Source organism: Gopherus evgoodei, chromosome 6, assembly GCF_007399415.2.
Source record: "Gopherus evgoodei ecotype Sinaloan lineage chromosome 6, rGopEvg1_v1.p, whole genome shotgun sequence".
Classification (NCBI taxonomy): Eukaryota; Metazoa; Chordata; order Testudines; family Testudinidae; genus Gopherus; species Gopherus evgoodei.
The window spans coordinates 95,403,029-95,414,855 of NC_044327.1; the positions used below are offsets into that span (position 1 = coordinate 95,403,029).

Here is an 11,827-nt window from a genome sequence, read left to right on the forward strand (position 1 = left end):
GAGGTTCCCCTGGGAGGGGGAGACCCAGAACTGTGGGGTTACTGCCAGGAGGCAGCACCCCAGATAAAAGGGCACCAGGTCCTAGGAGGGACACGGGGGCCACAGTGAGGTAAGGTGGCTCACCGACCTGCAGAGGGCGCTCCACGGCTGGAGAGCTAATTCCTGGAGATGACCAGCAGGAGGCACCGCAGGGGTGAGTCCACACCCTTACTCCCCCCTGCGCTTGTAATCAATCAATAAAGGAGCCTCAGGCTGATCTGATCCAAACTCAACGTGTGGTTGAGTTTCCACAACAGTACCATGGGTACAATACAGACAGATTCTGGAACTGTGCATGCAAAAATAGAGGCACAAGATGTGCAAGCAATCACTGTACAAGATAAAAGATTAATTTCTTGTGTGAGCTTTGTTTTAGCAATCTCTTCTATTAGTAAAGTCATTTGAAAATGAATATGCAGTAATTAAAAACAAGCTATACAGATACCTACCTTGAAGGGGAGCCCGTAGATTGACTCTCCACCTGATCCAGTACCAGTGGGATCTCCCCCTTGCACTATAAAATCAGGCACAACTCTGTGAAATATTGTGTTGTCATAATAACCTGCAAAGAAAAAGAATATTTACTATAGATATTTTTAAATTATTCTAAAAGTACACTTATAGTGTAAGCAATGTGGCCTTGTGGCTACAACACTAGAATGGGATTCAGGGAACCTATTTCTGGCTCTACAACTAGCCTGCTGGGAAAGTCACTTTGCTGTCCTGTGTCTCAGTTTCTCCCATCTGATAATAGTGATACTGTCCACATTTATAGAGTACTTTGAGATCTAGGGCTAGGTATTATTATTATGTGTACAGAAGTCAGAACTTGAGCTTTGACTCAAGTTTTGTCGATTTTCAACTTCTGTTTCAATTTTCAGTGTTAAAATATTCCATTTGTATGAACTGGGAAGTACCATAAGATGTGTGATCAGGTAAACATCTTAAAATTTTCAAGACAATGGTGTCAAAATTAAACACACTATTATACAATACAGAACAGTTTGCTGTGTTGCGGTACACTTGAAGGCATTGCATGTCACTGAAAGGATAATATTGATAGATAAAAGCTGGAAACAAAAGAAGCCATTTCCCAGACAGTCTTAATAGACCTCGTTCTCCTGTCCCATACACTTCTTTTACCAAGGACTTTACGTTATTACTGACGAAGATCAGCATAAAAGGAGAATTAAGTCCAATGTGTCTGTGTTTGTTCTACAATATCTCATTTTTTAGACTTCTGCTCTAATATAATCATCAGGAGCTTAAAATAGTAGGAATATTCTAGCACTATATTTCCACCAATCACTACACAATCAAAGTTGTGGCGTAATTCTTCATTTCCTAACCTGAAGATTAGTTTATGTGGATTAATGGAGCTAAAAACTACAAACAAGCTATTTCAATAAATGTGAGAAAAAATAAACTGCATACTCCAAATTATTTGTCACAATGCTGCGTTTTTCCATGCAAATAATTTCTTATTGTCAGTTATCAAGTGTTCAAGAAAATAAGTATAACACCACTATCACGTACGTGACCGGAAATAAAAACAGCTGTGTTAAAAAAATAAAACAAGAACATGAGAAGGCATGTTGCCAATATTGCTAAATTAACTGCCACCCTGCCGTAATAGATCAGCTGTTAAGAGTATAAAAGTTCTTAAATTGACAGAACAGGGCTCTACTCTCACACTTTGAGCATGGAAGGTTTTTCCTCCTTTCATTCTTTTCTTCTATCTCTATGACCAAAGCTTTACATATACATCTATAATTTAGATGTATATGTAACAATGGTATTGGCTACGCACCAACACTGACAAGTATTCATCAGTTTCACCTTATAGGGTGCTCCAATCAGACTCTGAAATACTGAGTCTATTGTGCTTCTTGGTTTTATTATAGGGAAATCAAAACAGCTCCTGGGAGGTGAAAATTTAACTCTGCTTGATATATGTAGCAGGCCAATTAAAAAAACATGATATTTTAAGACAATGGATGACTTACAAATTTTATACTGTAGACAGAGATATTTCCATTTAAAATATGCCAAGTTCAAGAAGTCTTCACATATTTTAAACATTTTTTCACCACATTAGTAATGTTATTGTTCTGACTACAGAAAACAAACTTTACTCTCTCTACTAATCTCATTTAAAACAAGAACTTTTGCTCCCTTCCCAGCAAGCCTCATAATTATGACATAGTTATACATTATTCCAGCACTCTGTGTGTTTAGGATAGTGTTGTAAACTAGGTGCCATAAATCAGATATTCAAATTAATTATCAGCGTAAAATTGTTACTTCCTAGCATTTGGCCAATTTATGTTTCTTGAGAAGCCCCACTCATTATATTTTAGCAGTGCTCAAAGGCCCCATTGTTCAAGGTGCTGAAGAAACAAACAAGAAGACAGTTGTTGCCTTAAAGAGATAAATTCAAAACAAACAATAGGAGGGCCAGGGAGAGGAGGGGGAAGGAAGATGAAAAACCTAATAAAATGATGCAGCAACTTGGGCTAGCTATAAGGATACAACCTGATGATTCCAAACCATTTAGAAGGTGGTTGTTTTTTTTTTTAAATTTTTGGGAAAAAAACAACAAAAACTATCCTCATCTGCCCCTGAACCTAAATATTCTTATATAGAGATTGGTTGTCAGTCTAAAAGATATGCTATAGCTTAAACAGAAGTTATGGACTTGATGCAGAAATCATTAGATGAAGTTCCTTCTCTTGTGTTAAAGAAGAAGTCAAATTAGATTACCCTAATGGTCCCCCTGGCCTTAAAAAACTATTAATCTAATGGTCAATAATTGCTTATTTTTTTGTAAGCATCACAGCACTGGTGGGTCTTAAGAGGAGAATTGTACTTGCCTTTCCGATGATTTCAAGGAAGGCATTCCATCTATAAACAGCAGTATGGAAGAACACCTGGAGGCATTATGTAGGAGTAACTTGTATCCATAGCTGGCATAATTAGCAAAGCACATTGGAGCAACATAATGAGATGAATGGATAACTAAGGAAGAACAGATTTATTTAGGGCCATGAAGAAATTGACAAGAAAACTGAACTTGATGCCTGGACAAACGCAGGTCTATGGAGGGTTTCGTTGGGGAGGAGAACATATATAAATCATAGGAAGGGAATGAAGCCAGAAAGATAAAAGATGCCTGGGAGTAAATCAAGATAGGATGCGATTCAGTTTTGGACAAAAGCTTTTGATGTCTGGACAGTGTTGAAGGGTCAGATAGGAAGCCACGGAGGAAGAAGTGGCAGGATTTGGACAAAGCATAAATATAGGGATGAGGGAATCAAAAATAACTTCTGGGTTGCAGACCGGACTAGGAGGAAAAAGATGGCATTAATCATGACAGATTAAAGCACTGTGCTCCTTGAGCTAAACCAAAGAACCATGAAAAAGACAATGTCAATCTCTGAAACACAGACAAAGACATTAACTTTTTCATGGGTCACTGCCTTAACTCATGGAGCACAGTGCTCTTCTTAGTGCTCGGAGTATCAACAAATGTGGAATTCACTGCTATATTAGTCTCATCTGGGATTGTTTTCTCCTTGGTCCATGGTTTAGGCCTCAAATAGAGTCCTCCATCCAGGGGGGTACTGTATCCAGAAAACAGCAACTGAAAAGGACTTCAAGATCATGGTGGAGAACCAAACAATCATGAGCTCCCACTGTAATGCAGCTGTTAAAAGGATCAAAGCAATCTTTGTCTATATAAACAGGGGATTATCAAGTAGGAGTTGGTGTTACTTCCGCATATGGCATTAGTGAGATCATTACTAGAGTACTGAGTCCAGTTCTCGTGTCTATGTTTCAAAAACAATATTGAAAAATTGGAAAGAGCTCAGAAAACAGCTACAAGAATGATTTGAGGTCTGAAAAATTTGCCTTACAACTAGAAAGGTAAGAAACTCAATCTATTCAGATTATCCAAAAGAAGACAGAGGTGACTGGATCATCATCTATAAGTACCTACAAGGGAAGAATATTTCCAGCAGTAGAAAGCTCTTTAATTAAGCAGACAGACAATGGCATAACGAGATCCAATGGCTGGAAGTGGAAACTAGACAAATTCAGACTAAAAATATATATATATTTTTAGGGTAACTGACCATTGGAACAACTTACCAAGGGATGTAGTGGATTCTCCACCACTTGAAGACTTTATACCAGGACTGAATGCCTTTCAAACAGATATGTTCTAACTCTACAAGAAATGATGGGCTTGATTTACGTTGGAGGCACAAGACGGGGTGAAAATCTCCTGAACAGAGGATATCTTCAAGAAACAGTACATATCAGAAGGGGTCTTGAGGAACCTTACCCTTAAAAGATACATACACAGTGGCACCAGCTGGAGATACTGTGTAGCTACAAGCTCCCATGGTGTGGTTTTCCCAAGGCAGATCCTTTAATTCCCAAACCCCAATTTCTTTGATCTGGATTACAGTGCTTCCACCACTCTGAAATGGCAGCACAATGAAGTATTAAAAATCCTCAAAATGTTTTTGAAAGAAAACAGGAAGCCATAAGCAGGGAAAGGAAAGTGATGCACAAAGTAATTTTTCAGGAGACGTCCTTGGACCGCTTGGCTATCATTTCATGAGTTTACTGAAGAACATAGTTACATGTTACAAAATACCCACAAAATCAGTCCTCCTAAGTCTCATGTATTGTAGTTCAGTAATAACCTGCTATCTATTGGATTTGAGAAACATTTTTAAAATACTTTTTAAAATTCTTTGTCTAAGGTCTCTTTCGATAGCTTTGAAAAACATTGTATTTCTCAACACGTCTAGTTTTCCCACACACTGATAACTATTTTAATGTCAATTCCCGTGGACATTAGTGTAATCTTCCTCTGATTCCTATTTTATGAAAAAGCATAAAATGTAAGAAGTCACCAATACTGTACATTGAATAATATAAACAACAACTACTGTCCAACTCAATCATTACCTTCCATACAAAGCTGGATGAAATTTCTGCATGCTTTTGGTGCTTCTTTTGACCACAGCTCGATGTCAATATCTCCAGCTGTTGTTTTCAGTAAAACCTATACAAATATATGAAAATACACTATTTAATTTTATTGCACTTAAACATTTACAGGTGAAGTCTCTGATCAAATAATACAGTCATGAGTAAAAAAATTCATCTAATTTTAGGAATGCAAGAACAAAATTAGGAAGTTAATCTGGTTTTCAGTGGCAGCTTTTGTAATGTACTAGATGTCAACTGTCCTACAGTTTGTCCGAGACATAAGATACAACTCAAAGAATAGTTTTCATAAAACTTTATCGCCAGTGGTCCACTGTGTGACACTGGGCAAGTTTCTTCACTTCTCTGTATTTATTTCCTTTCCCACTTTTGTCTATCTTGTCCATTTAGGCCCAGATCCTCCAAACACTCATGTATTTGCATAACTTTACTGCCAGAAGTGTAGTAAAATTAGGTCTGGTCTACACTATAAAGTTAGGTTGATGTAATTTACTTTTTGTCAACCTATTTGTACATGTGCCTACACTCAATTTTTTTCTCTGGCCAACGTAAGAAGCTCATAACTGTGATGCAGTAAAACCATCTCCTCAAATGGCTTGGACCCAGTCAACCTACAAAGGTTAACACAGTGAATCTGACACTGTGTCAAGCTATGCTACCCTTACCCCTCCTCCAGCAACTGTCCCACAATGCCCCCACTGTCCCACAATGTTCCTTGCAACAGTGACCACTCTAATCTCAGTTGTGAACGCTGCTGCCCAGAGGTCACGGGGACTGGAAGCCACCCTTTTATTTTTGAAATGGCTTTTCCTGATTGCCCACTTCGGTGAGCACACCTAGCAGCTCTCCCTTGTTGTGTGCAACTGCCCAACTGCCAACCATGCTGGCTCCACATACTAAATGCATTCCCACCTGGAATACACAGAAGGCACTACATCTCCTGGGCCTATAGAGAGAAGAAGCTATGCAAGAAACGTGGACATCTACAAAAAGACTACACAAGGGACACAGGTTAGGGGATACAATAGGGATTAGCAGCAGTACTGCTCGAAAGGGAAGGAACTGAGGCAGGCATACAAGGCTGCATAGGCCAACCATTGATCTGGTGATGCACCACCACTACGGTGACCAGATGTCCCAATTTTATGGAAACAGTCCCAACATTTGAGGCTTTTTCTCATATAGGCACCTATCACTCCCCACCCCATCCTGATTTTTCACACTTGCTCTCTGGTCACCCTATGCACCACAGACCTATCATGCTGCATGCCATGCCACTCCACAGGAAACCATGGATACCTTGGAACAGCATGCTACAGTGACCCCTGCCGTAAACAGGGGAGAAAAAAGTAGAGGACACAGGGCAGGTGTCTCCAGATATGCCACAAGCCAAGACCTGTTTGAGACTCCACCACAACCTAGCCAGTCCCATCAGGATGAGCCTTATGAAGGGGAAGGGACCTCAGGTAAGTGTGTGCATGCATTTTTCCTTACAATATTTAAATTTAAAGCTGGTGTCCAGCCCAGTCCCAAGTTAACGAGACCACAGGTATCTACTTTTCATTGTTTCATTCACATGACAAGTGGAGGCAATACAACAAATAAAAGTGGTGTCTTTATATCCTTTTTATTCCCCTGTAAGATAAGGTAGTGGCGAGGAGCAATTTGTTGATGTATGTAGGGATGTCCTGTGTATCCTCCTGAGAGAACTCACTAAAAGTTTCATAGAGATGCTCTGCAATCCTTTCAGAGGTTTTTAGGGATAGAAGCTTTATTTCTTCTTCCATGGTAGGACACTTTCCTATACCACTCCATGATGACTTCAGCAAGCACCTGTCAAGTGGCACACAGGGCTGGGTGGCTTTGGGACACCAGGAGTAGCTGTATTCTCTATGCCTTTGTGCTCTCTCAGAAGGGAGAAATCAGTTAAAATCACCAGGGCTTTGGAGCAGAGCCCGGAGCTGGAGCATGGAGCAGCTCTGGAGCAGTGGAGCTGCAGGTTTTTGCCTGGAGCTGGAGCAGAGCCAGAGCACAACTCCAAAGCCCTAAAAATCACTACCACTTGTTGAAAATAGTGCCAGTAATCAGTGCCACTGTCCTATGAAAATAAGGGCGACAATTTTATTGCTTCATGCAACCAAAAATCTTAATTCCCTCCTCATTCTCCTCTCTTCATCTCCGGCAGGCCATTCTCACCCTGGCTAGGGCTGGAGAGTGGTGCTGTGCATGCCAAAACTAAAGTATCAATAAGCATTACTTATTAAAGAAATGTTATGGGAATAAGGGAAGGGAGTTTTGAGACTCAACCTTCCCTTTCTGTTGTGACTGTCAATTCAATGATACATGTTTTACCTGTACGTGTTGCCATTGAAGCCTTGAGAGGTACCCCCTCCACACCTGCAGAATGCCTGATCATGATAAGGAGGAGAAAGAAGAGGAATAGGAAAGATATGTTCAGCGAGATCCTACAAACCAGTTCTGCATCGGACCATGAACAGAGGCGACTGGAGGGTAAATATGGTAGACAGTATGGCGAAGGAAAGAGCAGACAGGAGGAAGGTTGATGAGTCTCAGCAGGAATAGGAAAGGGAGACGCACCAGGATATAATGGGGGTTCTCAAGCAGCAAACACACATGCAGCAGACTCTTGATCTACAGGTCCAACAGTCATGGACTCACCACCTTTTGCAATCATCTGAGAACAAGTGTGGCAGCTCTCTACACCCCAACCACATTCTACATGGATGTGGCATCATGGACCACATCCCTACCCCTACCAACTCCACGCTGGGGAGACAATAAGGACAACCACAGCTTCACATACACTGACCTGAAAGAGAGACAGTTGGTGAATGTGTAGCCAGAATTACTTCTGGGGGAATTCTGTGCTACTGCATGCATACACAATGAATGAGTTGTTCATATTTTTAATTTTTTGCACAGAAAAAAAAACTTCTGCCAAAATGTTTTTCGCAGTTCCACCTTTTGCCCACCAGAGGGCACTGTGGCGCAAGAATAGCAGCAGCTCCCAGGCAGCTAGGGAAGAGAAAGAGCCTGCTTTCTTTGCAGCACCTGTCAGGCCAGGTCAGAAGACAGGGGTTATGGAGAGACAGTGTGGGGTGCTGAGAGGGTCAGACAGGGGCTCATAAGGGCTAGTGGGGGAGGACAGACTGAGGCAGGAGCCGAATGGGAGTGGAGGCGCAGGGCCACATGTTGACAGGGAAGAGCTGCATAGGGACAGAAGATGGCTGAGTGGGGGCACAGGGACACATAGGGACAGGGGAATGGGTGGGGATATAGAGACACACAGGGAAAGGGGGAGGAGGTGCAGGGCCACATGGGGATGTGTAGAGTGGGTGTCTGAGTGGGGTTAGTGGTCTTCCGGGGTCTGCATGGGGGAAGCTGCCTAACAATCCATTCCCCCGCCTTCCCCCCCACCAACCCCCCCCCCCCAAAAAAAATGGTTCCATACTTATCCCATCCATACCCAACAACCCTCCAAGTTCACACTCAGGCTCCTTGCCAGAAATTTACTTCCTCTCCCTCAGCTCCTTCATTACATTACATTTGTGCAATGAACAGGACAGGGATGTTTTGTCTTTCTAATTCTAAAGTTCCATGCTTTAATTTCTGTTCAAACTTGAGTTTTTTTTGTTTTTTTTTTGTTTTTAATTTCAGCATTGGATTTCACAACCCATATGGCAGAAGGTACAAAGTACTCAAAACACACTACTTGTAACTGTACAGTATCATAGAACTCACAGGTTCAGTGAAACACAGTGTAATAATTATATACATACAGCAAGCACCTCATAATTCACAGGTTCACCAAAAGATGTAATATTTATAAATGTGTGTAATATTTATAAATGTATAACTTGCTGTATAGAATTCCTAAACGCTCCCAAAACTTCAGGGCCAGAGCACACTCTAATACAGCACATTACATTAATGTCCTCTTTCAAGCTCTCCCTCAACCACAACAGCTCCATATTGAGCTGTTGTAACAGCCCTTGTGTCTGGCTGCTCCACGTCAGAGGTAGTTTTTTCCCCATTTGCAGATATTATGCAAGACACCACAGGCAGCTATAACCGTTGGAATATTATTCTCACTGAGACGCAATTTTATGCCAGCATCCCTTCAATCTACAAAAAGTACATTCTGCATCTGTTGAGCCGATAGCTGAATCTTTCATCAGTGCTGTTGAGGTGGCTGGCGTATGGCTTCATGAGCTGTGGAATGAGGGATAGGCTGGGTCCCGCAGAATCACTATTGACATTTTAATAATGCAAATGGTAACCTTGCAGTCAGGAAAGAATGTTCTTGCTTGCAGCTTTCTGAACAGTCCTGTTCTTAAAGATGCAAACATCATGCACTTCTGCTCTCCCTCACACCTCTCCCGTCCACATTGATATCAGTGATGCGTACCAAGTGATCTACTTGCATAATCCCCAAAAATAGTCTTTTCTATTGATATACTCTATGGCAAGGTGAGCTGGTACCAATATAGGGATGTGCGTGCTGTTTATCAACCCATCACAGCTTGGGAACCCCATTGCTGCAAATCCATGCACCATGTCCTGCATATTACTGAGAATCACAGTCCTGTGCAGCAGAATAAGATTAATGGCCCCATATACTTGCATGACAACAGTCCCCACTGTGGATTTTCCAACTCCAAAATGATTTCCCACTGACCAGTAGCAATCTGACATCACAAGCTTCCACAGTGGAAATGCCACTCACTTCTCAACTGCCAGCGAAGCTCTCATTCTGGTGTCCCTTTACTGGAGAGCTGAGTGAGCTTCGCAAATAGTTCCAACAAGGCAGCCTTTTGCATTTGAAAGTTGTGCAGCCACTGTTCGTTGTCCCAAACCTGCACTATGATGTGATCTCACCAATGTGGGCCTGAAAAATGAGCACTACGCAGTGCTCCATCAATAACCTTGAATTATTTTTTGCTATGACCCTCAGCAGTCTCTCTTCAAAGAAATCACGTCCCCTGTTGCTACGGTTCTTCCTGCAGCTCTGCTATTACTAGAGGATTGTGCGTTCTGTATTTGTAACGTTCATGACAATAGCACAGAGCTCTGCAGGCTCCATCCTTCTGTCAGAGATGGCAGGCAGCTATAAGTGCCATGCAGGTTTGTGGGTTTTAAAAAAAATAGCATAATAATTTTGGGATAGGGATGACATTACGGGATGGAGAAAATTTAAATTAGATTAAATCTCAGGTAAAACTTCATAGCCATAAGAACAATAGGACAATAGAACAGACTGCCTCAGGAAGTTTTGGAAGCTCCTTCACTGGAGATTTTTAAAAGGAAGGAGAGCCATCTGTCTTGACTGGTTTAACCACAACAAATCCCACCTCTTGGCAAGGGGTTAGAGTAGATAACCCTTGGGGTCCCTCCTAACCCTATTATTCTAAGTTGCATGCTGGGAACTTGACTCATCTCCCAGAGATCACTGAGGGTATGGCTACATTTGGAATTTCAGAGTGCTGCCGCGGCAGTGCTTTGAAGTGTGAGTGTACTCGGAGCGGCAGCGCTGGGAGAGAGCTCTCCCAGCGCTGCATGTAAACCACATCCCTTACGGGTGTAGTGTGCAGCACTGGGAGCTGTGCTCCCAGCGCTGCCGCCCTGATTACACTGACGCTTTACAGCGCTGTATCTTGCAGCGCTCAGGAGTGTGTTTTTTCACACCCCTGAGCGCGAAAGTTGCAGCGCTGTAAAGTGTGAGTGTAGCCATGGCCTGAGTGAGTTATTTCTATCCCACCACAGGAGAAAACTTCCCAAAAAGCATCATGCTAGACTAGTGGTTCTCAACCAGGGCTCCAGGATTGCAGGGCCGCAAGCAGCTTTCAGGGGGTCTGCCAGGCAGCATTAGATTCGCTGGGGCCGAGGGCAGAAAGCTGAAGCACCACCGCATGGGGTTGAAGCTGAAGCCTGAACAACTTAGCTTTGAAGGGGCTTCTGTGGCGCAAGGCCCTAGTCAATTACCCTGTGTGTTACCCCCTAACGCTGGCCCTGGCTTTTATATGCAGAGAACCCATTGTTCTGGCACAAGTGGGTCGTCGAGTTTTTAGGGGGTGTGGGAGGGGCTCAGAAAGAAACATGTTGAGAACCCCTGCGCTAGACGGTAGCGGTTTGCAGGCTGGGATACGCACCCTTGGTGCACGCACTTTGCATCGACCCATGCACTCCTGGTGAGTACGCGCAGCGCCGAAGCAAGCAGCCAAGCCTGCAGTTACAGGAGCTATAGGCTGACGGAGGCCACTGTCCGCCAACATAACTTGCGCCTGCAAGAAGCGTAGCACATGCACGGGGTGCGGGAACAATTTGTATCATGGGAGTCCGACTGATGGTCAGTGGCGCTGTCCCTCACGCTCCCGACTCCCTTCGCCTTTCCCAGCCTCACGCTGGTCCCTTGCCCCATCCCACCTCACGCGCGCCCGGGGCGGGGGCTCACCTTGCCGTTGGTCGGAGGCTCCTGGATGTAGATGTTGCTCATGCTGGCGGCGGGGGCGGGCTAGGGCGTTGGGGAGGGGGCGCCGCGAGGATGGACCCAGCTCCGCTGTCTCTCTAGTCCCGGCGCTGCGAAAGCCCGGACTAGCGCCGCGAACCTCCCGCCATTTTGGACACCGGGATCCGGCGCCGCGGCGCGGGGGGAGGCGGCCGGGGCGAGAGGCCGAGCACAGAGCCGCCGCACAAGCGCAGAGAAACGCGCCGCCTCCGTCGCGCCTCTTAATCCTGAGGCTGA

The 11,827-nt window shown here is 43.6% G+C and overlaps 1 protein-coding gene across 7 annotated transcripts in view; it reads right to left on the minus strand.

Moving 5' to 3' along the window:
• CWC27 (CWC27 spliceosome associated cyclophilin) overlaps window positions 1–11,705 on the minus strand; it is a 226,780-nt gene extending 215,075 nt beyond the window's left edge. For 4 of the 7 annotated variants that reach the window (XM_030567318.1, XM_030567319.1, XM_030567322.1 and 1 more), the window contains exons 1-3: window positions 11,537–11,703; window positions 5,023–5,119; window positions 489–601 (exon numbers count right to left, since the gene is read on the minus strand). In XM_030567318.1, the coding sequence (XP_030423178.1) occupies window positions 489–601; window positions 5,023–5,119; window positions 11,537–11,578 (252 nt within the window). In that variant the 5' untranslated portion in view covers window positions 11,579–11,703. Of the gene's footprint in view, window positions 1–488; window positions 602–5,022; window positions 5,120–11,536 lie in introns of all 7 variants that reach the window. The other 3 variants (XM_030567316.1, XM_030567317.1, XM_030567320.1) reach the window with 3 other exon arrangements.
• Window positions 11,706–11,827: the final 122 nt, after the last annotated feature.